Genomic DNA, 26,679 nt, shown 5'->3' with positions numbered 1-26,679 from the left:
ATTCCCAAGGTACTCCTGAAGGCCAGAATAGACAAGCCATCCATGATTCTGATAGCGCGGATTGGCCTCGACAGCACTGGTACCCACTACTGAGGAGTTTGGTACAGGAGCCTCCATGGCCTCTGCCTTTGATTCCGCATCTTTTGTCTCAGGAGGGCGATCACTTCCTCAATGTCAAGATTCAGTCTCTGCATCTCACAGCCTGGCATATTCTGCTTTAGACCCTGGAGGGTCTCAGCTTCCACAACAAGTTTTGAATGTTATTTTGGAGGCCAGAAGGCCTAGTACAAGGAAAGTTTACACTGATAAATGGAGGAGATTTTTCTTTGGAGCAAAGCGAAGGACTTTGATGTTTCCAAGCCTGATTTAAGTGTTTCTCTTCAATATCTTACTGAGTTATTGGACAAGGGTTTGTCTTTCTCCTCGATAAAGGTTCATGCTGCAGCCATTTCTGCTCACTATGACTGTGACCCTGCTTTATTTTCCCATCCTTTGTTTAAGCAATTTCTTAGAGGGGCAAAGAACATAAGACCCCCACGTAGAGCTCCTACTCCTGCTTGGGATCTCAATTTTGTGTTGGAAAAGCTTACTCTACAACCTTTTGAGCCTGCAGCTACTGCCGAGTTAAAGTATTTATCATGGAAGACTGCTTTTTTGTTGGCCATTACCTCTGCAAGAAGGGTTTCTGAATTACAGGCCCTTATGGCAGTGGAACCTTTCCTGATTTTTCATAAGGATAGGGTATCTTTGCGTACTAATCCTTCCTTTATGCCTAAAGTGGTTTCTAGTGTGGCCTTGAACCAAACTATTCATTTGCCTACTTTTATGCAAACCCCAAAATAAAGGGAGAAGATTTTGCATACTTTGGATATTCACAGGCAGTTACGTTATTATTTGAGCAGAACCAAGGGGTTCAGGCAGTCTCAGCAGTTGTTTGTTTCTTTTGCTTTGGGTTCTCAGGGAAAACCTGTTTCAAAACAAACTATTTCTAAATGGATTGGGTTTTGTATTTCTTTCTGTTATTCCCATCATGGTAAGGAGATTCCGGCTGGAATCAGACCTCATTCCACTAGAGCTACTGCCACTTCTACTGCCTTTCTAAGGGGTAGCTACAAAGATATTTTGGAAGCAGCCACTTGGAGTTCAGTACATACTTTTTCCAAGCATTACCACCTTCCTCTTTATTCTAAGTCTAGGGCTGGATTTGCCACTGCAATATTACAGGGCATTTTAGCAGCCCCTAATGCTTTATGATTTTGCCATCCTCCCTTTACCTCTGCTTTGGGATTCTACCCATATGTAAGGACTGCAGCAATGTGAGATGAAGAACATAGTACAGTTTTGTACCTACCATAAATGTAGATGTTCGAAGATCCACATTGCTGCAGTCCAATTTACCCTCCCTTCTTCCCCTCTGTAGTTTGGCATGGTTTTATGGTTTGGGTGATGGTTGTTGTTGGGCATGTTTTTGGGAGGTATCCTGTTTTTGGGCTGTGGCCTTTCTTTTTAGGGCCTTCTGACATCTGGGGCAAGAAAAGACTGAGGATATGACGTCGGTCATGCGCTTTTATATCCTGACGCTCTGATGTCAGATCTGAGTGCCCATGACCGACGTCAGCCTAATACTTTGGTATTCGGGTCGACCGAGGACAGCGGACTACCCATATGTAAGGACTGCAGCAATGTGGATCTTCGAACATCTACATTTATGGTAGGTACAAAATCGTACTTTATGCCTCCCTGGGAAATTAATTTTGTTTTGGAAGAATTGATGGTCTCCTTTTAAGCCTGCATTTTCAGTTTCCTTGCATCATTGCTCTTGGAAGTCCTTTCTTTTGTTAGCCCTTACTTCTGCCAGACGGTTTTCTGAGCTTCGAGCCATTATGGATGGCTTGTCCTCCTTTTTTGGTGTTTCATAAGGACAGGGTGTCCTTGCATACTAATTATCCCTTTGTGAATAAGGAGATGAATGCATCTTCCATTAACTAGTGTATTCATTTTGCCACCTTTTCCCTTTTCTGCAGCCTGCCAGTGAGAAGGTGCTGCACACTTTCTGCATGCATAGATAACTCAGGTTTTATTTGGATAAGACTTGAGACTGATAGGACACAAAGATCTGATAAGATTTCTTATCATCCCAGGACTTTACCAGTTAGCTGTATCCAACCAGACTGTTTCTTCTTGGATCTCAAAAGCAATTTCTTTTTGTTGTTCTTTTCATGGTAAGACCTTTCCTTATTCTGTTAAGGCTCATTCGGTTAGGGCTGTGAGTTCTGGTGCTTTTTTTCAAGGGTTTGGATGCTAACTATTTTCTTGAGGCAGTAACCTGGGCGTCTACATATATTTACCAAGCACTACAAGCTGGATAGAATCTCCAGGACTAGAGCTGGATTTCCTAGGGCCATCCTTCATGACTTCTTAGAGAGCTCTGCTGGTCCTCCCTCCTTCCAAGTTTCTTCCTGAGCATTTGCACTCTGGTTAATGTAATGAATACTGCAACAGTGATGTGGAAGGACATAGTACAGTTGTGTAAAATCTTAACCACGACGGTAGATATCCTTCTCTTCATGGTTGCAGTATTCACTCCTTCCCTCCACCCCATGGTCCATTTCTCTCTTGAATGTATGGATTTTCTTTTCTTTGGACTGGTGTTCCTATTTAGGCTCTCATTTCTAAGGATGGTACATCTGGACATCCGCTTTATGCCCTATGCTACGCAAGGAGCATATTTATGACTTACTGCGTACCTTAAAGCAACCTAAAGGCTTTGGTACACTGGCTGGACGTCAGGTCGCCTTTGGCAGGGGATTCCTAATGTAATGAATACCGCAGCAGTGAAGAGAGGGACGTGTACCGTTATGGTAAGATTTTACATAACTGTACTTTCTTCTGATCCCCTTTCCCAAGAGGAGTCTGTGGTCCTCAAGGCTTTTAGAGCCATCTCAGCTAAGACTTGGGTAGTCCCCCCGGCAGATGAGATGGTAGATCGTATCTCCTACCAGGTTTGAAAGGATCCAGATGTCATAGAACCTGTCCCAAACACCCAGACAAATATAGCTTGTTGCACCAAGGATAGAGCTTATATGGAGCAAAATTATCCAAGTGGATGCTATAGTGGTTGCAGCAGCCACTAAGAAAGAGCTTGAGAACAGAGTCCAGGGCATTGGCCATATTTGGAAAAAGTGTATGTGCTTCAGTGACCTTTGCCCTCATATCTCTGAAGTATCTGGCACATGTTAGGAGATTTTCGAGGGAATTGATCAAACAGTTTTCCAATTCCCTCTCAGGGGCCATGTCTGTAGAGGACAAGAACTGGCCATCCTCCTTTCCCTATTTGATGCTTCCATGAGACTGGTTTCTCACACCTCAGGGGGAGCTTCTAGAACTTGCGGGTTCAGGGATAGCCATTGTGGTTTTCCAAAGCCCTTCAAGTCTTCATTCGTCAGTGCCTCATTTGATGGATCCACCTTGTTTGGTCCTAATATGAAAGGACTCTCTTTAGGAGCAAACAAGATGAGAAGACTTATCTGCCATGGAATCCATTTTTCTACCCTTCAAAGGACCTTCTCCTGGAATCACAGCGATGGCAGAAAGATGTGGTTCAGAAAGACTCCTATGGAGAAGGATTCCCCTCACGGCAGAGAGGGGATCTCTATTAGAAGGTGCCGCTCTAGTGGCATAGGTGGCGTGCAACATCAGGGCTTCAAAGGTCCTTTCTCTGAGAAGCCATTTCAGCATCCCTGAAGGATTACCCAACTGCTATACTCTGGAGGCAGTTGGGGGCACTTATCTCTGCACCCAGAAGTCTGGATAGCCATCACCAAAGATACCTGGGTGCAGAGTGTAATATCTAGAGGTTATTACATACCTTTTCCTTTCTACCCGCAAAACACAACAAAAGGATTCTTGACTTTCCACAGGAAAGCAGCAGTCATAGAAACAGAAAAGCTGCTGAAGAAGAGAGTCGTCCGACCAGTCCCTCAGACCAGTGAGGGTCCAGAACCTGCTAGAATTTCTTTTTACTCCCAGAGAAGACAGGAGACCCAAGACCAATTTTGGATCTCAGCAGTCTGAATCAGTTTGTGAAACATTCAAAGTTCACGAATGGTCACGGTTCAGTCCATCCTGCCACTGTTGTGGAAGGACAGTTGGATTGCTCCCTCGATCTTCCAAGATGCATACCATCATATCAAGATATACACAGGTGCTTCAGGAGATATCTTTGCTTCCGGCTGGGAGGCAGTCATTGTCAAGTGCCCTTAGTCCACCAAGCCTCTGCTAATCCAAACCAGTGATTACTTGCTCCATCTGTGTCTTTAACTAGGCATTACAGTAAACCACACCAAGTCTCAACTCTCCCCTAAGCACAAGAACACTCTGAAATTACTGTACTTTATGAAACCACTCCTTATCAGTATAAGAAATGCTTTGAAATGACTGTATTTTGCGAATAAAGTATACACAGTGGAAAAAGCTTGGAGTAAGAAATATTTTGAGATGAATGCACTTTGTAAATAAACTGTACACAGCACAAGAACCTTTCCGAATGGCTGTACTTGACAAAATAACTCTGCACAGTGTGAAAAACACTCTGAAATGGCAGCTTTTCTACAAATAAATGCACACAGCACAAGAAACTTTTTGAAATAACTGTACTTTGCACACAGCAAACTCTCTAAAATAATTATACCGTAATAAAGCACACACACTGCACACTTTGAGATACTTCAAACAACTCTAGTTATGCTTTGAATGGCCTCCATCAGTGCAAAATAACATGCTCATTATACAAAATTTACTTTTGAGGACTATATGAATAGTTTTGCTAGTTTTATCAAATATTGTGGTTTCATACATTTCGTTTAATTAATAATGCAGCCTGTGCCTTTTGTTCGCTTAATAATGTTTTGTGCTATTCGTTTGATTAATAATGCATTTTGTGCCTTATAAACGTGCCGTTACATTTTCTTTGCCAAATAAATTTTGTGCAGTTTTCTTTACCTTTAGCTTGTTTCTGGCCCTTTTTCATTTGTTTGTGCTCCATTTCATTCAGCCTGCTTGGTCTGCTTTCACCTTCAACTGTGCACCTCATGGCTCGAAGAAGTAGCTCTCTTAATCCTGGTTCTGACACTGTCGCTCATCTGGTCAGGATAAAACAGACAAACATTCCTGAGTTCTGTTCAAGCAGTTTTATTGCACACACACACACACATCCAAAATGAGGCTTTGTAACTTAAACTTAAATAAACTTATAAACTGACTACTGCACTCATACATGTTAACAATGTGGCTGTTCTGTCAAAATGGCACTGCTGCCTGCACGTGTTCTGTATTTAATATGCTTGTGCTACATCTGGAAATGCTTCTTAATGGTACGTACACACACTCTGCTCTACAATGGCCAAAGAAAAATCATGGGTGCTACCGCTGGAAATGGACATTCTAACTTGGAACTGGGGGGGGTCCACCCATTCATCACTATGAAGCTGGCAGGATAGATGATGTGATTCTTGTACCCTCCAGACAGCTTTTATAGAACATCCTACAGATCCACAAAGAAGCCAGGAGACGAGCACCAGAAATGCATACATTTCCAATGGCAGACACTACAACCCAGGCTGCCCCAAGTCTATAGCTGTCTAGCAAAACTGTACATGCCTCACCAGTTTTACACACCAGTGCTAGAGCCATTCATGAGTGCAGTAGCCCTTAAAAGGGCACCATGCCACAGAGTCCATCTGTCCATCCACCTAACAAGAAATTGAGGGATTTAGTCAGGTTGGGGAAGCATACCTTTGCCTCTTGAATTTAATCCCTGAGAATGTTGAATTATCTGGTGCACATGATCTATTTTCAGTGGAGCCTTGGGGACCAGGTTACATGTGTGGCACAGGACTTGTCAGGAGGTGACGCAAAAAAAATGATTGTGGCACTGGGTGGTTACCAAATACATAGTGATGTCACAAATCATTTGTGGCAACAGGTTTTGAAGGATTTTCGTATTCAGACTGTTGGGTTCTCACCACATTGTCCAGGGATCTGCTAATGCAATAAGTTGCATCTCTGACCAGACTGTTTGGCTGCTGCTTTCTGTTTGGGATGAATTCTGGTTACTTTGGAGTGCAAAGACTTTCTGGACTCAGACAGAGTAGGGGTTCTACTTGTGACATTGCACCAAGTCTTCCTAGCCTTGGAGGTACTGTGGAGTTTGTGCTCTGGGTTCTTTGGTAGCAGGTATTGGAATGGTGTCCTTTGCACATCTGTGTGTGAGGCACTTGCAGTGGGCCTTCAGAACGCAGTGGCAGTCGCACAAGCAGTTACTTTCCTATAGAATTACTATAGTGTATTGAGGTAGCCAGTATCTTCAGTGGTGACCGCACCCTTCAAATCTTTACTGTAGACAACCTCTTCCAGAGGTCACATGCATCTCTTTCACTCACCAGGGATGTCTCTGCCCTGGAAGGGACATTTTTAGGGTAGAATGGCACAAGGATTCTGGACTCCAAATGAACCATAATTGCATATCAGCATTCTGGAGTTCAGAATGGACTTTTTGGCAGTGTAGGGATTTCCAGCCTTTTTGGTCAAATGCTCCACTTGTTATACAGTTTGACAAACCTTTGGTGATTTGGCACATCAGCAGGCTGGGAGAAATTTGATTCTTTCCCTTATGCATAGAAGTCATCAATTTGTGAGACTTGGGCCATGCTTCATGATCTGTTCCTCTTTCAAATATTTTTTTATTTTCCAAGTAATATAATGTTTAACAATACAATCATCAGTAAACAAGTGTTATAAATCTTTATATACACTATGTACAATTGACCTGAACAAAGGAGGGGAAAAAATAATAAAATATATGAAATTAGTAACACAAATTTATAATAGTCAATTAATAAAGTTGCACATTAATTATTTAGGGTTAATTTTTAATGTCTCAATAACGGTTAAAATTTTTTCCCAAGGATTGTTTGTCCATGTTTTATGTGAAATTCTTGATTCCTTCACCTTGATTTCTAATGTCGCTGTTTCTTCCATCAGTCTCAAGAATTCTTCCAGAGTAGGTTGTTGTGAAGACATCCACTTTCTAGTTATACATTTCCTTGCCACAGCTAGTATGTTCATGATCTGTTCCTGATGGTAATGCATATTCCAGGAAGTCTAACAATTTAGCTGACAGGCTGAGCATAACTTTTTTCCTTCCATGATTAGGCCTTGAACATCATTCTGTCCCTGTAAAATGCAAAATGTCAAACTCTTCTCACTCACTCTGAGGTCAAGGATGAGCTTACAGGACTATGGTCAGAGGGCTGGCTCTGCCCATAACTCTCCCATTTCCTTTGATCCTAAGGACCATAAAGAAAGTGAAGTAGATAGATAGATCATATCATAGATCAAGGCTGATATTAGTAGGAGCCATTTGGCCCATGCAGGTGTGACTTTTTTCTGGACTGTACACCATGCGAGACCCATTAAGACGGCTTCCATTTAAAGACTTCATATCACAAGGTCCCTAACGTCAGACATCAGTATCCCAAACAGTCATTGTGGCTTTTTGGGATCTGGATAAAGCCAGTAATACTGATTTTTTTTTTCTTTTTTCTACCAGAAAATAAGGAAATTCTTGCAACATCACAGAAGCCTTCATTTAGGGAAATAGAAATTCTTGCAGTAGGCAACCAAAGGAAGGTGTCCAGATGCATTGACTACTACTTTACCGTGCTCTAGGATATCTAGTAGAAATGTTCATTCAAGGTTTCTGTTACTATTTAAACGTGTAGTCAACTTGCCATATTAACATTTCATGAAGGACACGATTTCCCTTTTCTTGCAGACTCTAAAGTTAGCTAAGCATTTCAAAGAGGTGCATTCTCTGTGTGGCTAGCCTTTTGTAATCCAGTTCCTCCCTGGGACCTTTTGTTTTTATCCAAGAGAAACTTACCAAGAATTGCTTTGAGACCAAGCCTTCACTGGATTTCAAATTCTTGTCATGAAAAACCTCCTTTTTCTAGTGGCTGTTCCCTCATCCAGAATAATACAAGCTCTGTGATTTAGTCCCCCTTATTTAATCTTTCACAAGGACAGAGTGACATTACTGATGTACTCTTCATCCAGCCCAAAAGATATGACAAGAGTTCAGCCTAAACCGTGCCATTAGCTTTCTCATATTTTTCCTAGACCACCAAAGCGGGGGGGGGGGTACATCTTGCATTGCAAGGGAAGTGCCTACAATTCTCTCTTGTTTTAGTAAAACCAAAGATCTCCTTTGCACCACAGGGGAAGGGTTTCAAAGTATCCAAGATCACCCTGTTTAGATTACTGTTAGACTGTATTAACTTTTGTTAGTTTAGCTGGCTGAGTCCTGCTGTCTGATTCTAAAATGCATTTTACTTGTCCAATAGCCATCTTAATGACTTTCTTCAGGTGTGTAACTTTAGACTAATTCCTGCAGCTGCCATCTGGGCCGTTCTTAATGTGTTCTCCCAATCAGTACATGGTAGACGTCACTTCCAGGACATGCACTTCCTGCAGAGCAACTTATTAAGGGCCATGTTTGCGTAGTAGGACCCACCAAAGTTAACTGAGGACTCAGATGTTCATCATGCATACAGCTGCAGTCATAACAGATGGGTTCTCCTGCCGTCAGGCGGGTCCTCGGTCGGCCGAATTCCAAAGTCTAGGTCCGGCGTCGGTTGTTGTCGCTTTTTCCCTGACGTCAGTGCGACAGGGGTATAAAGGAACCAGCCAACGCCGTTTTCTTCAGTCTTTCTTGCCACGCAGTGCCCGAAGCAGAAGCAGTTCGCAAGTGCCAGTCGGCCAACTCCTGAGATTACGAAATTTGGAAACCGAAGTCTTCTTAAAAGCTAAGTACCCCATTGGGGAAACTTTTCTTGCCTCAGACCGATGTCAGACAAAGTTAATAATTGTATTTCTTGTGGGAAGCAAATACCACATGAGGATTTCCATTCCCTCTGTATACCTTGTTTAGGCCCAGACCACGACGTCTCAGTCTGTCGCTTTTGTGCTACATTCAACAAACGCACTATTAAGCGTCGGGCGGAGTTCACCCAGCATTATTTTGGAAAAGCATTTAACTATACTATGTCAGCAGAAGCAGTTCGCAAGTGCCGGTCGGCCAGCTCCTGAGATTACGAAATTTGGAAACCGAAGTCTTCTTAAAAGCTAAGTACCCCGTTGGGGAAACTTTTCTTGCCTCAGACCCCGTTGGGGAAACTTTTCTTGCCTCAGACCGATGTCAGACAAAGTTAATAATTGTATTTCTTGTGGGAAGCAAATACCACATAAGGATTTCCATTCCCTCTGTATACCTTGTTTAGGCCCAGACCACGACGTCTCAGTCTGTCGCTTTTGTGCTACATTCAACAAACGCACTATTAAGCGTCGGGCGGAGTTCGCCCAGCATTATTTTGGAAAAGCATTTAACTATACTATGTCATCGGATACTCCGACTCCGGTTTTGTCTAAAAAACGCAAAGACAAGGACCGACACACGAGGTCCGCGGCCTCTACCTACACCACGCCAAAGCCGACTACACATGGTCCGGTTCTCAGTGAGGCGCCTACGCAGCCCCTGATTACCAACGACACTTCTTTGACGGTGTCTCCTGTGCCCGAGGTCGCAGGCTCCTCGGCCCACACCCCGACTACAGATACCAAAGCCACTCTTGGCGTTGAAACTCAGAATGTGGACAGGTCCACCTCCACTTAAGGTGTCTTCAGACCTTCCTCTTCTTTCTCCATCAAGGCTTTCACAAAGTCTAAAGCAACCATGCACTCTGAGACCAGCTACACAGGGCCCATCTCCAGGCCCCATGCCTAAGAAACAGATGCTTAAAATGGCTGAGGATTTAATTACTCTAATCAGAGGTTCTCAGCCCCCACCGGACAAAAGGCCCAGAGTGGAGGAAGAGTCTCCCTCTGATCAGGGCTCCATTATTTCAGAGCATTCTGATGATGAGGAGCATTCTTACTCCCCTTTTGAAGACACTGATGCGGAGGAGTCCATCCCTTCTGTATCCCCCCCCCTGAGGATTACTCATTTGGGGAAACTTTGCATACCTTAAGGGAACACTTCCACTGGGAAGGCCAGGATTATTCAGATTCCAAGAAAAGGCTCAGGGAATTTCTCTTGTTACCTCAGCATAGGCCTCTGGCTATACCTCCTGTCTTGGACATCCTAGATGATGTTTACTCGGAGGCCTGCCTTAACCCGGACTCTCTACCTCCAGCTCCAGTTAAGCCTGACAGGTACTACAGGGTTCCTGACTCACACCAATTTCTTTACAAAAGCCATGCTGCTGACCCAGAAACCATCTCACAGGGCCCCAAGGGAGTTGAGGCCTCCATTGCCAAAAATCCATTGCCTTCCGAGCGAGATTCCAGATCCTTAGAAAGGTGGGGAAAAAAGGTATATACCTCGGCTACCTTATCCATGAGGGCCTTAAACTGTCAGTTTCATATGCTAAAATACCAACAGTTTTTGTTATCACAATTGAAGAGTAAAATGTCACAACCTGAACAACCAGATTTGAAGGAGTTGCAGGATTTGATGCATAGTGCAGAACAAGTGGGTAAGCATACCTTACAATGTGGTTTTGATGCTCTAGAAGCCTCATGTAGAGCTGCTGTTACAGGATCAGTCATACGTAGGCATGCCTGGCTCAAGGAACAAGCCTTGCCTGATCATGTCAAAGCTAAATTACTAGACGCCCCTCTTCAGAAGGATGTACTATTTGGTGCTAATGCTGAGGAGGTATTAAGGAAAATGGAGGAAAAGGTTAAATCAATGCAAACTGTGAAATAATTTCTACAGGTTCAACCCCCACGTTTTAGCAGAAATTGGCCTTCCAAAAACTGGTCCTTTCCTGCCACAGACAGACCCCAGAGGCAGATACAGGCACCCGAGGGGCAGAGGACAATCCCAAGGATCGTATAGAGGCAGACAATGGCAAGCTCCTACACAAAGAGGTGGTGAGGACAACTCGCAATCTTTCAGAAAGCAAACCCAATGACTTTCCCCTTTGCATGCCAACCAGGTCTCAAATGGCAGCCCCCTTAGGAGGAAAGCTGGCATTATTTTCAAAAAATTGGCATGTTGTCACAAAGGACAAATGGATCCTGGACATTATAAACAGAGGCTACAAATTCCATTTTCACACCCTTCCAAAAATGAGAGGCATGCCAAACCTGCCACACAATCAAAGGGCAGAGGCACAAAGGCAAATTACAGATCTCATAAACATGAAAGCTATGAAAGCTATTCAAGAGGTACCTACGCACGAACAAGGTCAAGGTTTTTATTCCAGACTATTTTTGGTGCCAAGGAAGGGAAAAGATTGGAGACCTATTTTGGATCTATCCATCCTAAACACATTTCTACTCGTACCAAAATTCAAGATGCTCACTCTACAGCAACTTCTTCCCATGCTGGGCAAGGAGTCTTGGCTGGTAACATTGGACCTCAAGGAGGCATACCTGCCTGTCCCAATCAGACAAAATTGCAGAAGGTACCTCAGATTTCTTGCAGGTTCAACCCATTATCAATTCTCTGCATTGCCCTTTGGCTTATCTACTGCACCCAGAGTATTCACGAAATGCCTGGCATCAGTAATTGCCTACTGCAGACTTCAAGGGATACAAATATACCCCTATTTGGACGACTGCCTGATCCAAGCGGACAGCAGGCACATTCTTCTGAAACATCTGGCTTATGTAATAATGTTATTGAAATCTCTGGGGTACACAGTCAACAAAAAGAAATCAAGGCTAATACCCTCTCGGAAGATAATTTTCCTGGGTGCCAATTTGGACACAAACACCCAGATGGCCTACCTCACGCCAGAGAAGCAGGGGCAACTAATTCAATACTTCAGAACACTAGCAAATTGCACCAGGCTGACTGCAAGGAAAATCCTGCAAGCTCTGGGATTCATGGCATCTTGCATTTTACTAATCCCATGTGCAAAGCTGCATATGAGGAAACTACAATGGTACCTGAAAAACATATGGTCTCAACACAGCCACAGTTTGGAAACAATAATACCACTAATTCCATGTCTGCAAAAGGAATTTCTGTGGTGGGCTCAAGCATGTCAAACAAACACAGGTCTTCCATTCAGCAAGCCTCAAGCAAATCAAGTCATCACAATAGACGCCTCGGACTACGCCTGTGGCGCACATGACAGATCGGTGCATTCAGGGCAAATGGTCCCAAAAGAAAAGCACCTTCACATCAATCAAAAGAAATGCTAGCAGTAATAAATGCTATTATAGCTTTCAAGGACCTTCTACAACCAGGTCAACTATTGATAAGAACGGACAACACCACAGTTATGTGGTACATAAACAAACAGGGAGGAACACATTCTTACCCCCTATGCAGACTGGCCATGTCACTTTGGAACATGGCCATGGACTTACAAATGGAACTACAAGCACAGTACTTGCCAGGCAAGGAAAACACGCTGGCAGACAACCTAAGGAATATGACAGATCCACACGAATGGAAATGGCATCCAAAAGTTTTTACAGAAATAATCCAAGAATGGGGAAGGCCAGACATAGATCTCTTTGCCTCCCACAAGAATCTTCAATTGACAAAATTCTGCTCAAGGATCTTCCATCCAAAGGCCTGGAGAGTGGACGCTCTTTCTGTCAGTTGGACATCAATGACAGCTTATGCCTTCCCTCCTCTTCCTCTGCTGCCCAAAGTTCTATTAAAGACCAAAGCAGACAGACCAAAGATTATTCTCATTGCCCCTGACTGGCCAAGGCAACACTGGTACCCACTCCTGAGGAGCCTGACGCATTCCCCACCAGGGACCCTGCCTCTAATGCCTCTTCTTCTGACTCAGCACAGTTTCAAAACTCTTCACAGCCAGCTAAAAACACTCAATCTAGCCGCATGGATGATTCCTTAGCATCACAACAGGCCCTACTCTCCAAGGAGGTGCAGGATGTCATTTTGGAGGCCAGAAGGCCATCAACTAGAAAAGCTTACTCCGCAAAATGGAAACGTTTTTGTCTGGAATGAGAAAAAGGGCCAGGATCCTGGAAAACTGAATTTACCTCAAATACTACAATATTTGGCTGAACTACTAAGCAGTGGACTTTCTTTCTCCTCCATCAAAATACATGCCTCAGCCATTTCTGCAGAATACAACACTGATCCACCTTTATTCTCTCACCCTCTCTTAAGACAGTTCCTCAGAGGGGCTAAGAATTTAAGGCCTCCAAGGAAACAACCAATACCTGCTTGGGATCTTAATTTCATTCTGGAAAAACTGACCTTGCCTCCCTTTGAGCCAGCTGCCTCATCAGATTTGCAATATTTGTCCTGGAAAACAGCTTTCCTTCTGGCTATCACCTCAGCTCGTAGAGTTTCAGAACTACAGGCTCTCATGGCTGTCCAACCTTTTATCATCTTCCATCAGGACAGAGTTTCCTTACGAACCAACCCGTCCTTTATGCCTAAAGTGGTATCCAGGGTAGCTTTAAATCAGGCCATACATTTACCTACTTTTTATCCTAATCCTCAAAACAAAGGGGAGAGATTACTACATTCCTTGGACATCCACAGACAACTGCGTTATTATTTGGACAGAACAAAGCCATTCAGAAAATCAGAACAGCTCTTTGTGGCCTATGCGGTAGGAACTCAAGGGAAGCCAATTTCCAAACAGACCATCTCAAAACGGATAGCCCACCTCAAACGCTTTTGCTATTCCTTTCATGGCAAAACTGTTCCTACAGGCATTAGAACTCATTCCACCAGGGCCACAGCCACCTCTGCAGCCTTTCTCAGAGGAGTTCCTACCAAGGATATTTTGGAAGCAGCCACTTGGAGTTCTGTGCATACCTTCTCCAAGCACTACAACCTACCATTATACTCCAAATCTAGAGCAGGCTTTGCCACTGCAGTCTTGCAGGGCATTTTGGCTCCTCCTAGTTCCACCTAGTGCCTACCACCCCTTTCTTAGCTTTGGGATTCTACCCATCTGTTATGACTGCAGCTGTATGCACGATGAACATAGTACAGTTTTGTACCTACCATAAATGTAGATGTTCGAGTGCTAATACAGCTGCAGTCCAGGTTTCCCTCCCTCCTTCCCCTCTTGGGACAGGCCTATAGGCTAACGCATCCTCATACAACCTGATTGGGGTTTTCTTTTATGATGTATTTGCTTGCAACTACTGTATTTTGATTATATTGCACTGCATTATCTCACAAATTTATGTATTGCCTTCCTTCTGGGAGCACCTGACATCTGGGGCAAGAAAAACTGAAGAAAATGGCGTCGGCTGGTTCCTTTATACCCCTGTCGCACTGGCGTCAGGGAAGAAGCGATGACAACCAACGCTGGACCTAGACTTTGGAATTCGGCCGACCGAGGACCCGCCTGACGGCAGGAGAACCCATCTGTTATGACTGCAGCTGTATTAGCACTCGAACATCTACATTTATGGTAGGTACAAAACTGTACTTTCTGCATGTTCCTGAGAATGGACTATTTCTTATCAGATATGAAAGGGATGTCTTACCATAGTGATAGAGTTGTAAGAATTGAGTCCATCGTCCGTAACCTTTTCCCAACTTTCCATTTCTTATGTGGGCCTGGGGCAGACTCCCAGCTAACTGTGTCTTTACTTGTACTGTGAGAAGTACTAACCAGCATTTTTTGTTCTTGCTTTTCTATTCCTTTTGCTTTGCCTCTTCTTTCTGCCTTTGTCATTACTTGATGCTTATGTCCATGAGAACACATGCACAGTACATTTATAAAGAACTGGAGATCAGAGAGATCCTAAGAATTATGGGTATGGGAACAAAAGAATTTTGGGAACATCCCTGCCGCTGAGAAATCCTGGTGCATAATGCACACAGTCCTACGCGATGTGTGTTACTTAACATGGGAGTCCTTTCTGACACATCTGTTTTTGTGGAAAATACAACTTGTTTTTACAACTGCAGATCTTAACATTTTGCAGATAGAGGTAATAACAAATACTAACAAAAACACAGTCTGGTAAATGGTTTTACTACCAGATAGAAAACTATCAGAAAAAAGTGTTATTTAGGTTTATTATGTAGTTGACAAAATGTTTATAGAAATATTGGGCACCAACTGTGTTGAGCAGCCAAAATTACAATGAATTGATGTACAGCTAAATGGACATGGGAGGAGAGAGACATATGATTGGTTCTGTTAACAGTCGGTAAATGCATTTTTCTTAATTTCTGAGGTGAAAGAAAGATGTATAGAGCTGACAAAAATTGAAATGTAAAGGGTGAAGTAGTGACTGTGTGGAAACATTTGTTAAATACAGAAGTTAGTATTATGGGAATGATGAGAGGAGCAAGTCTTCACAGACTGTAGCAGTGGTAACAAATAGAGCATAATTGGTCTGTGAATGAACAAAAAAAAAAAAAAACAGATTTCAAAACAGGAAGTTTGAGTGGACTATTTTGTGATATAATACATTAGAACCAAGCTACTTTGCACTTTTTTAATCTTTTAGCATGAACTTACTGTACAGTACTGAGAAAATCTCTTAACTAGCACTGCTCATTAATTGTCCCTGAAAACAGCCATTTGTGCCCACTTGGCTTTAAATTGTCATCTCAAAGACTACTGTCAGATACTTCTGTTTTGGTTGTTATGACTTCTTGAGAGTTCATCCCTGTTCTTTCTGTCTGTTAACAGTTGCTTGAGGGAAAAATACTGCATACTGAATCTGTTCGTTTCTGCATGATAGCAAATTGATAAGCAGTGCTTAGATTAATTCTTCCATTGGTGAATGGTTTGACTGCCATTCATTTACAAAAAGAAACCTACAAACTTGTGAAGCACATTGTTTTATACAGCATTGTGTAGTATTGGCACATGTATATATACTTAACAGGAAAGTGGCTTTTTATTTGTTTTCTGCATGCTGTTAACTTTAGTCCACTTATTTTTTGTGGGAAGATTCATTTGAATGCCCGGTATTACTAATAATGTACATTTGTGAGTAATTTTAACAATTCATTTCTTTAACCAGTTTAAAATTTTGGGGATTTATTTATCTTTTTTAATAGAGGCACGCAAGTTTTTTGATGATTTATGTCTCCAAAAGGAAGTAGAGTGTCCCCCACCCAGAAGCACAGCTCGATTACTGGACAAGGTAATGAATTGGAATGTTTCAGTATAAGCATTAACTCACACTTTAGTATTTACTGGTAAGCATTAACTACTTACCACAGCTACGCTTTTTATGTCCACTTTTGAAAAATTAAGAACAGCTGCAGAAGTGCATCTTTGGTGTGTAGCTATAAATAGTACAAAGCGCATTTATGTTTTGGCCACGAGTTTAAACATGTGGAACATCATTAAGGCATATGTGGGTACAGCCTGAGGATTGGTAGCCATTCATTGTGTTCATAAGGGCTTTGATCCAGTGTCAAACTTTTCCCATCATTAGCATACTCATGAATTCAGCCTCGTTTAAAGACTGTGTTATACATTTTTGTAAACAGAGTCAGCAGGTGAATGTTTATGGTTAATTTGCAGATAGAACCCATCTAATAATTTCTGTAGCGGTCCTTGCTTTTACTTTTTATGGCCATTTCTGTTTAACTTTGGCAGATTTTTCTCTTTAGCAACTTTTAGAACTAGTTGATTACTGTACATTTGGATTACTCAGTGAATGCAGCCTTCAAGTTGTCAACTCATTTCATCTACAACTTAAAAAAAAATAAATCAGTCAGTCGTCAATATCAAGGTGGCATTGTTGAACACAAGGAGTCTAAATACCAACTTGTCTGACCTAGAAGCCCTCCTGCATTTGGAGCACATTCATGTTTCTATTATTACTGAAACTTAAAAGTGCAGAATGTACCTCCTGTATGCCAGGGTTTTGCAATTACCGTGCATTAAGACTCGATGGGAAATACGGCAGAGTATCCTTATTTGTTGGACCAAATTACCTTGAGGCAGATTCCTACGGACCCACAAACCAAACTTATTGAGATTCAACTCACTGTAAATAAAACCATCGATCAGATTGTAGCATGTTGCAGGACACCCTCAGTAACCCTTGAAAAACCATGTCCGACCGTCTTCCTTTAAAAAGGAATTGGACAGTTGGATGGGTATTCATGCATCATCTACCCCCTACCATAACTTAGCCCATCACTTCTTGAAAAAGGAGGCAAGGTCTAAGGGTGAGTACTTGCAAGGTGTAAATGGCCACATGGTCCAGTTGTCTTGTATTTTGTATGATTTGATACACCCTGCACTGAGTAGGTAGTCTAGTGTCATTGTAGAAATATGTATTTAAAGGTTACTGTAAGAATTTTTTTTTCTGATTATGTATACTGAATATTACTTTATTTATGGATGGGCTACTCTTTGAGAACAACAGTATAGTAAGGAATTGGAATTATTGTAATCGCTGGTGGCTGACCACAGACTGGGCCTTAAAGTACGTTTGCCTTATAACTGAATGGGGATCATTATAGTTATCAGGCTATGTAAGCTTCACTAAAGTACCATTTTAAAAGAGTCAGAATTCTGGCTTTCAGACAGAGTAAGCAAAGCAGTTTAGAGGTGCATTCATTGCAGTGTAACTAACAAAGGTCTCCTATGAGAGGAGAGGTGGATGTTCATGTTTCACTGTTGCAGTCATTACATTTGGGTTATCTGCCTGCAGGTAGCTCTCAGCCGGCCTGAATATCAAAGTCTTGGGTCCTGCATCGGATGCTGTCTCTTCTTCCATGACGTCAGGTCGTCAGGGGTATAAAGCATGCAACCGATGCCATTACATCAGTCTTTCTTGCCACGCGGTGCCCTAAGCAGAAGCAATTTGCAAGTGTCGGTCGGCCAACGTCTGAAATTTTCATTTTCGAGTTTCAGAACCGAAATCTTGAAAAAGCTAAGTACCCCGCAGCCCCGATACCCGCTACTTCAGATTCGCAGGCCTCTACTGAGACCCATTCAGAATCCGGTATGCCGTCAGATGCTTCTTCGACTATGGAACCTGCGGATGTCTCTACCTTGGATGGGTCCGGAGCCGCTGTGCAGGCACCGGCTTCTGAGGGTGTATTCAGGCCTGCTGACTTGCATTTCAAACCAACGCCATCTTCAAGGCCTAAAACTCGACCCACGCCTAGAAAACCGACGTCCAAACTGCATGGTCGGGCCCGTATGCCTTAAAAATAAGAATGGCTGAAGACCGTATTACTTTAATTTGGGGAGGCCAGCCTTCTCCCTCTGAGACCTAGAACTAATTTTTCTTCTGTTTCTTCTTCTTACCAGGATTTGCCCTTATCTACCTATGAGGATTCTGATGCAGAGGACTCCATACCCTCTGCTTCCCCTCCAGAAGATTTTCTTTTGGTGAAACCTTGCACACTCGTAGGGAGCATTTCCACTGGGAAAGCCGGGATTACTCTGACTCCAAAAAGAGGCTTAGGGAGATTTGCCCTTATCTACCTATGAGGATTCTGATGCAGAGGACTCCATACCCTCTGCTTCCCCTCCAGAAGATTTTCTTTTGGTGAAACCTTGCACACTCTTAGGGAGCATTTCCGCTGGGAAAGCCGGGATTACTCTGACTCCAAAAAGAGGCTTAGGGAATTCTTACTCCTACCTCAACACAGGCCTTTAGCTATCCCTCCTGTCCTGGACATTATAGATGATGCCTTCCTGGAATCTAGCCTGGCCCCAGACACTTTACCGGTATTAGAGTACCTGACTCTCACAAGATGTTCATCGTGTCTTCACTGTTGCAGTCATAACTGAAGGGTGCTCCTGCCGGCAGGCAGCCCGAGGTCGGCCAGAATCCCAAAGTCTGGGTCCGGCGTCGGCTGTACAATCCAGTACCCTGGCGTCAGTACGCTCTGGTACATAGCCCTCAGCCGACGCCATCTTCTCCAGTCTTTCTTGCCGTGCGGTGGAAAGCAGCTCGCAAGTCGTTGGTTGGCGATTTTCGAACAGCGTTTTTGGTTGTTGTCGGTCCGAAGTTCTTACTTCTCTTCTCAAAGCTAAGTACCCCGTTGGGGAATCTTTTTCTTGTTCCTCCGATGTCAGAAAAAGTTAATAATTGTATTACGTGTGGGAAACAAATACCTCATAAAGATTTCCACTCTTACTGTCTACCTTGCTTAGGCCCTGACCACGACGTTTCTTGTTGTCTGTTCTGTGCCAGGTTTAATTCCCGTACTATCAAACGCAGGTACGACTGGGCTCTGAATTACTTTGGCAGGCGCTTCAATTATAGAATGTCGTCGGATTCTACCGGAATTCAAAAGAAGCGCAAAGACAAGGACAAGCCTCCGAGGTCCAAACAGGACTCGTTGCAGCTGGAGCTGGCGTCTGGTTCGGCTGTCGTCAGTGAGGCGCTTTTGCAGCCCCTGTCGTCCGCCACTTCTGAACCGATGGCCGATACGGACTCCCATGGGGAGCCATCAAGGCCTTCTATTTTATCTGCTGCAGGACCTTTGGACGTCGCTCCCTCGGATGGGTCTGGAACTGCTGTGCAGGTACTGGCTTCTGAGGGGGTATTCAGGCCTACTCACATCACTATTTCAAAGGCAAAGACAAAGACTCCTGTTAAGTCCAAAGCTCCTGATCAAGCTACTTCTGAATCTACTCCCAGGACACAGAAGCAATTGTTAAGGATGGCTGAAGATTTGCTTTCTATGATTAGGGGTTCTCACCCCCCCCCCCCCCGAGAAAAGGCCTCGACAGGATGTTCCTGTGGATTCCTCTGACCAGGCTTCTATATCTTCTGTTTCTTCCTCTGATCAGGAATATTCTTTTCCTCCTTATGAGGATTCGGATGCTGAGGACTCCTTGCCCTCTGCTTCTCCGCCTGAACATTTTTCTTTTGGGGAAACCCTACATGAGATGAGGGAACATTTTCATTGGGAAGGTCAGGATTATTCTGCTTCCAAGAAGAGGCTTAGAGAATTCCTTCTTCTTCCTCAACATAGGCCTTTGGCTATCCCTCCTGTTCTTGACATTGTAGATGATGCTTTTTCCGAGGCTAATTTGAATCCTGATTCCATGCCTCCTGCTCCCTCTAAGCCTGATAGGTTTTATAGGGTTCCTGAGTCTCATTTGTTTTTGTTTAAGAATCCTTCTGCAGATCCTGAAACTATTTCTCAGGGTTCTAAGGCTGCTAAAGTTGCTACTTCTAAGAATCCTATTCCCTCTGAGAAGGATTCTCGTGCCTTAGACAGGTGGGGCAAAAGGTATATACTTCTGCTACCCTTTCTGTTAGGGCTTTAAATTGCCAGTTTCATATGTTTAAGTATCAGCAATTTCTTTTGTCTGTTTTAAAGCAAAAGCTTGCCTCTCTTCCTGCATGTGCAGAAGATAAGGAACTACAGGATGTATTGCATGCAACTGAACAACTGAACAAACATAGCTTGCATTGTGGTTTTGATGCTTTGGATGCTTCTTGCAGGGCCGCAGCCTCTGGTACTGTTATCAGGAGACATGCTTGGCTTCGTGAACAAAGTTTACCTGAACAGGTTAAGGCTAAATTATTAGATGCCCCTGTTCAGCATGATGTTCTTTTCGGATCTAAGGCTGAGGAGGTTATTAAAAAGATGGAAGAAAAGGCAAAATCTATGCAAACTGTGAAAGATTTCTTGCAAGTTCAGCCTCCTAGATTTTCCAGGAATTGGCCCTCCAAAAATTGGTCCTTTCCCACGTCTGACAGGCCTCAAAGGGGAAGATATAGACGCTCCAGAGGTCGTGGCCAGGCTCAGGCCTCCTACAGATCGAGACAATGGACTGCTTCTTCACCTAGAAGGGGAGAAGACAGATCCCAATCTCAAAGAAAGCAAACTCAATGACTCTCTCGGTTGAGCTACAGGACCTCTTTACCTGGATGCCCCTCTCGGAGGAAAACTTTCTCTTTTTTACAGAAATTGGACTCATATTACCCAGGACAAATGGGTATTGGACGTGATTTTAAAAGGCTACAAATTCCACTTTCATACCTTGCCAAGGGCTTTCGGTTGGCTAGATCTGCCAAAACATCAATGGTCAGAGGCCTTAAATCAAGTGGATGCTCTTCTGGCCATGAGAGCCATAGAGCCTGTTCCACTCTCAGAGATGGGAAAAGGTTTTTATTCAAGACTGTTTCTGGTTCCAAGAAAACAAAGCTCATGGAGACCTATTCTGGACCTTTCTGTGTTAAACACCTTTTTGGAAATTCCAAAATTCAAGATGCTTTCTCTGCAGCAGCTGATTCCAATGCTCTCTCAGGACGCCTGGATGGTGACATTGGACCTAAAGGAAGCTTATTTACACATTCCCATCAGGCAGGAACGCAGGAAATTCCTCAGGTTCAAGGCAGGTTCGAGACACTTTCAATTCTCTGTACTGCCCTTTGGTTTATCTACTGCGCCCAGAGTCTTTACCAAGTGCCTGGCACCAGTAGTGGCTTATTGCAGACTCCAGGGGATTCAAATTTACCCCTATTTGGACGACTGCCTTATTCAGGCAGACAGCAAGGATCTTTTACTTCAACATCTGAATTTTGTTCAACGTCTCCTCCTCCTACTGGGATTTTCAGTGAACACAAAAAAGTCACATTTGATCCCTTCTCAACAAATGGTATTTCTGGGAGCCCTCTTAAATACAACCTTACAAAGGGCCTTCCTCACTACAGAAAAACAAATACAGCTGGCTTCAATTTTCAAGACTTTGGCAACTCTACCTCAGCTCACTGCAAGGAAATTCCTGCAGGCACTGGGCTACATGGCTTCCTGCATTCTGTTGATCCCAAATGCAAGGCTTCATATGAGAAAGCTTCAATGGTATCTGAAAAGTGTATGGTCGCAGCATTACCACGATCTGGACACTCTGATTCCTCTGATCCCCTGCCTCCAGAAGGAGTTCCTTTGGTGGTCCAGGGTGTGTGGTTTAAACGAAGGAAAGCCTTTCCGTCTTCCTCAGCCTTCTCAAATCATAACCACGGATGCCTCGGATTATGCTTGGGGAGCACATTTTCTAGGCAATTGCCAGCAGGGAACCTGAACAAAGGATCATCTTCACTGGCACATCAATCTGAAGGAAATGTTGACAGTTCAAAATGCTCTTCTAGCCTTCAAGAACCTTTTGTATCCAGGATCTCTTTTGATACGCACAGACAACACCACAGTCATGTGGTACATAAACAAGCAGGGGGGTTCTCATTCGTACCCCCTTTGCAGACTAGCTATGGCTTTATGGGACACAGCTCTAAATCTGAATCTACATCTCCAGGCCCAATTCATACAAGGAGAACAGAATCTCTTAGCAGACAGCCTGAGCAGGAACATGTTAGATCCTCACGAATGGATGCTAGACACCAACTTATTCAACAGGATTACTGCAGTTTGGGGATGCCCCCAGATAGATCTGTTTGCATTCCACCTCAATCATCAGCTGCCTCTCTTTTGCACCAGGTCATTCCACAAAACAGCTTGGAAAGTGGATGCCCTGTCCTTCAGCTGGAGAAACCTTTCGGGATATGCCTTCCCTCCTCTTCCTCTACTTCCTCGGGTATTACTAAAGATAAAACAGGACAAGCCCAAGTTCCTCATCTTGATTGCTCCAAATTGGCCTCGACAGTTTTGGTATCCAACTTTAAAGCACCTGTTCTTGGAGCCTCCTTGGATTCTTCCTCTGAACCCTTCTCTTCTGTCCCAGCATCAGGGTCAGTTGCTACATTCCAATCTCAAGACCCTTTGCCTGACAGCTTGGCTCTTCAAAGGAATTTGATTTCTTCTAGTCTTCCCAAGCAAGTTTTGGATGTTCTTTTGGAAGCTAGATGGCCTAGCACTAGGAAATCCTATGCCTCTAAATGGAAGAGATTTTGCATTTGGATGCAGGACCGAGGCTTGGACCCTCTGGTACCTGATCTCTCTTCTATTTTGCTTTACCTCTCGGATCTTTTGTCTAATGGACTTTCCTTTTCTTCCATTAAGATTCATGCTTCTGCTATTTCTGCTCATTTCAATACTGATCCCCCTGTTTTTTCTCATCCTTTGGTGAGACAATTCTTGAGAGGGGCTAAGAATTTAAGGCCTCCCAGGACCCCTCCTGTTCCTGCTTGGGATCTTAATTATGTTTTAGAAAAACTTACTTTGCCTCCTTTTGAGCCTGCTGCATCTTCAGATATTAAGTTTTTGTCTTGGAAGACAGTTCTTTTGTTAGCTTTGACTTCTGCCAGAAGGGTCTCAGAGTTGCAAGCTCTCATGGCTGTGGAACCATACCTTATTTTCCACCAGGACAGAGTATCCTTGAGGACCAATCCTACTTTCATGCCTAAGGTGATTTGAAAGTGGCTTTGAATCAAACAATTCACCTTCCTACCTTCTTTCCTAATCCTCAGAATAAAGGGGAAAGGATTTTGCACTCCTTGGACGTGCACAGACAGTTACGATTTTATTTGGACAAGACTAAAGAGTTCAGAAAATCTAACCAATTGTTTGTTTCTTTTGCCTCCAGTTCTCTTGGAAAGGCTATTTCCAAACAAACTATTTCCAAATGGATTTCTTATGGAATAAGGTTTTGTTACACTCATCATGGGAAACTTTTTCCAGGTACTGTGAGAAGTCATTCTACTAGAGCAACTGCTACTTCTACAGCTTTTCTCAGGGGAGTTCCTACCAAGGATATCTTGGAAGCTGCCACATGGAGTTCTGTGCATACTTTTTCCAAGCACTACAATCTCCCTTTGTATTCTAAGACCAGGGCAGGCTTTGCCTCTGCTGTTTTGCAGGGTCTTCTCGCTGCCCCTTCTTCTGTCTAAACCTCCCCCCTTTTTCACTGCTTTGGGATTCCACCCTTCAGTTATGACTGCAACAGTGAAACACGATGAACATAGTACAGTTGTGTACACCTACCATAAATGTAGATGTTCGAGTGTCTTCACTGTTGCAGTCGGTGTTTCCCTCCCTCCTATCCCCTCTTTTTCTCTCTTTTGTGGTGTATTTGTGTTTCCTAGTGGGATTCATTTATGATCTATTGGGGACTTCTGACATCTAGGGCAAGAAAGGCTGGAGAAGATGGCGTCGGCTGAGGGCTATGTACCAGAGCGTACTGACGTCAGGGTACTGGATTGTATAGCCGACGCCGGACCCAGACTTTGGGATTCTGGCTGACCTCGGGCTGCCTGCCGGCAGGAGCACCCTTCAGTTATGACTGCAACAGTGAAGACACTCTAACATCTACATTTATGGTAGGTGTACACAACTGTACTTTCCTTTTCAAGAATCGTGCTGCGAACCCAGAGACTATTTCACAGGGACCTAAAGGCATTAAGGCTACTACTGCCAAAAACCCTACCCCCTCTGATAGAGATTCCAGGGCCTTGGACAGATTGAGTAAGAAGGTATACACTTCTGCTACTTTGGCCATTAGGGCCTTAAACTGCCAATTTCATGCAAGGTGGTTTTGACTCTTTAGAAGCATCTTGCAGGGCTGCTGTCACTGGGTCTGTTCTTAGAAGGCATGCTTGGCCTAAGGAGCAAAATTTGCCAGATCATGTTAAAGCTAAATTACTGGATGCTCCCTTAAACCAAGACTGCCTGCTTGGCAACAAAGCAGAAGTAGTACTTAAAAAGATGGAGGAAAAAGCTAAATCTATGTAAACTGTTAAAAATTTCCTGCAAGTACAGCCTCCCAGATTTAGTAAATATTGGCCTTCTAAGAATTGGTCCTTTCCTGTCTCTTCCAGGCCTTCTCAGTCCAAACCCAGGAACAGCAGACCACCTAGGCTACAATCTCAAGGTACTCACAGGCCTAAGAAGTTGGGGGCTCCCACTTCCAAAGATGGAAGTAGTAAGACACCCCCCTACAGAAAACTGTCACAATGGCTTAACCTTAAACCTTCCAAGCCCTGCTCAACTAACTGCTCCCTTAGGGGGAGAGATAGCCCTGCATGTAAAAACTGGGAATTCATTACGTCTAGGTCCAAAACTGACGACGAAGCTTCTCCTAAGCCAGTCGCCTGTTCGTCGGTACTCATTGAGGCATTTCACAGCCCCTGATACCCGCTGCTTTTGATTCGCAGGCCTTTGCTGAGACCCATTCGGAGTCCGGTATGCCGCGAGACACTTTAAATATTGAACCCATGGATGTCTCTATCTTAGATGGGCCGTCTCTATCTTAGATGGGTCCGGAGCCGCTGAGCAGGCACCGGCTTTTGAAGGTGTTTTCAGGCCTAAAGATTTGTATATTAAACCGACGCCATCTTCAAAACCTAGGGCAAAATCAACTTCTGTCTCTAAAAAAAACAACGCTTGGGCCACGTGCACAGGCCCCTATGCCTAAAAAACAAATTATCAAAATGGCTGAGGATTTAATTACCTTGATCCGGGGTTCCCATTCCCCTCCTGCTAAGAGGCCTAGGCAAGGCACTGACTATGAATCATCACATTAGGTTTCTATTTCTTCTGATTCCTCTTCTGATCGGGAATCATCTATTCCACCTTATGAGGACTCTGATGCAGAAGATTCCATCCCTTCTGCCTCTCCTCCTGAGGATTTTTCTTTTGGAGAAACTTTTTGCATACCTTAAGGGAACACTTTCACTGGGAAAGTCAGGATTTTTCAGAATCTAAAAAGAAGCTTAGGGATTTCCTTCTTCCTCAGCATAGGCCTTTGGCTATACCTCCTGTTCTAAACATTGTTGTTGATTTCTCAGAATCCAGCATGGCTCCTGATTCCCTGCCTCCGGCTCCTAGTAAGCCAGACAGATATTAGAGTTCCTGACTCCCACAAATTCCTCTTTAAAAATCTTACTGCTGACCCTGAAACCATTTCTCAGGGTCCGAAGGGCTTAAAGCTTCTACTGCTAAAAATCCTACCCCTTCTGATAGAGACTCCAGGGTGCTGAATAGATGGGGTAAGAAGGTTTACACATCTGCAACCTTGGCAATCAGGGCTTTAAACTGTCAATTTCATATGCTTAAATATCAGCAGCATGTCATGGGACTACTTAAACAGAAAATTATGGTGATTTCTGACTGTGTGGAAAATAGAGTTGCAGGATTTAGTGCATTCAGCTGAACAGGTTGGCAAGCATACTTTGCAATGTGGTTTTGATTCCTTGGAGGCCTCTTGCAGGTCCGCTGTAACTGGATCTGTGATAAGAAGGTATGCTTGGCTCAAGGAGCAAAATCTGCCTGATCATGTTAAAGCAAAATTGTTGGATGCTCCTTTACAACAAGACAGTCTAATTGGTAATAAGGCAGAAGAAGTTTTGAAAAAAATGGAAGATAAACCTAAATCTATCCAAACTGTAAAAGATTTCCTACAAGTGTATCCACCCAGGTTCAGTAGGCACTGGGCTACTAAGAATTGGTCCTTTCCAGTACCCACCAGAGCCGCTCAGGCCAAACCCAGGCACTCCAAAGGCTCCAGGTTTCAGTCACAAGGAACTTACAGAGCAAAACAATGAGTGCCTCCACCTCCAAATCTGGAAGTAACAAGGCATCTTCCTACGGTAAACAGTCTCAATGACTTTCATCTGCAATCACTAAGCACTTATCTTTTGGCTGCCCCTTTGGGGGGAAAACTGGCACTTCATGCACAAAACTGGCAACTAATTACCCAGGACAAGTGGGTTTTAAATGTAGTACCCAAGGATACAGATTTCATTTCCGCACGTTGCCAA

The 26,679-nt window shown here is 43.6% G+C and overlaps 1 protein-coding gene across 4 annotated transcripts in view; it reads left to right on the top strand.

The window, feature by feature from the left end:
* The window catches only part of KARS1 (lysyl-tRNA synthetase 1), a 580,608-nt gene that overhangs the window by 401,787 nt on the left and 152,142 nt on the right, over positions 1 to 26,679 (top strand). For all 4 annotated transcript variants that reach the window (XM_044081774.1, XM_044081775.1, XM_044081776.1 and 1 more), the window contains one exon: positions 16,097 to 16,182. In XM_044081774.1, coding sequence (XP_043937709.1) covers positions 16,097 to 16,182 — 86 coding nt within the window. The remainder of the gene's footprint in view (positions 1 to 16,096; positions 16,183 to 26,679) is intronic.

This window comes from Protopterus annectens, chromosome 8.part1, assembly GCF_019279795.1.
Source record: "Protopterus annectens isolate FY-2018-M chromosome 8.part1, PAN1.0, whole genome shotgun sequence".
NCBI lineage: Eukaryota > Metazoa > Chordata > Ceratodontiformes > Protopteridae > Protopterus > Protopterus annectens.
The sequence above is the reverse complement of the archived record's forward strand: the minus strand, read 5'-3'. Positions and strand labels throughout refer to the sequence as shown.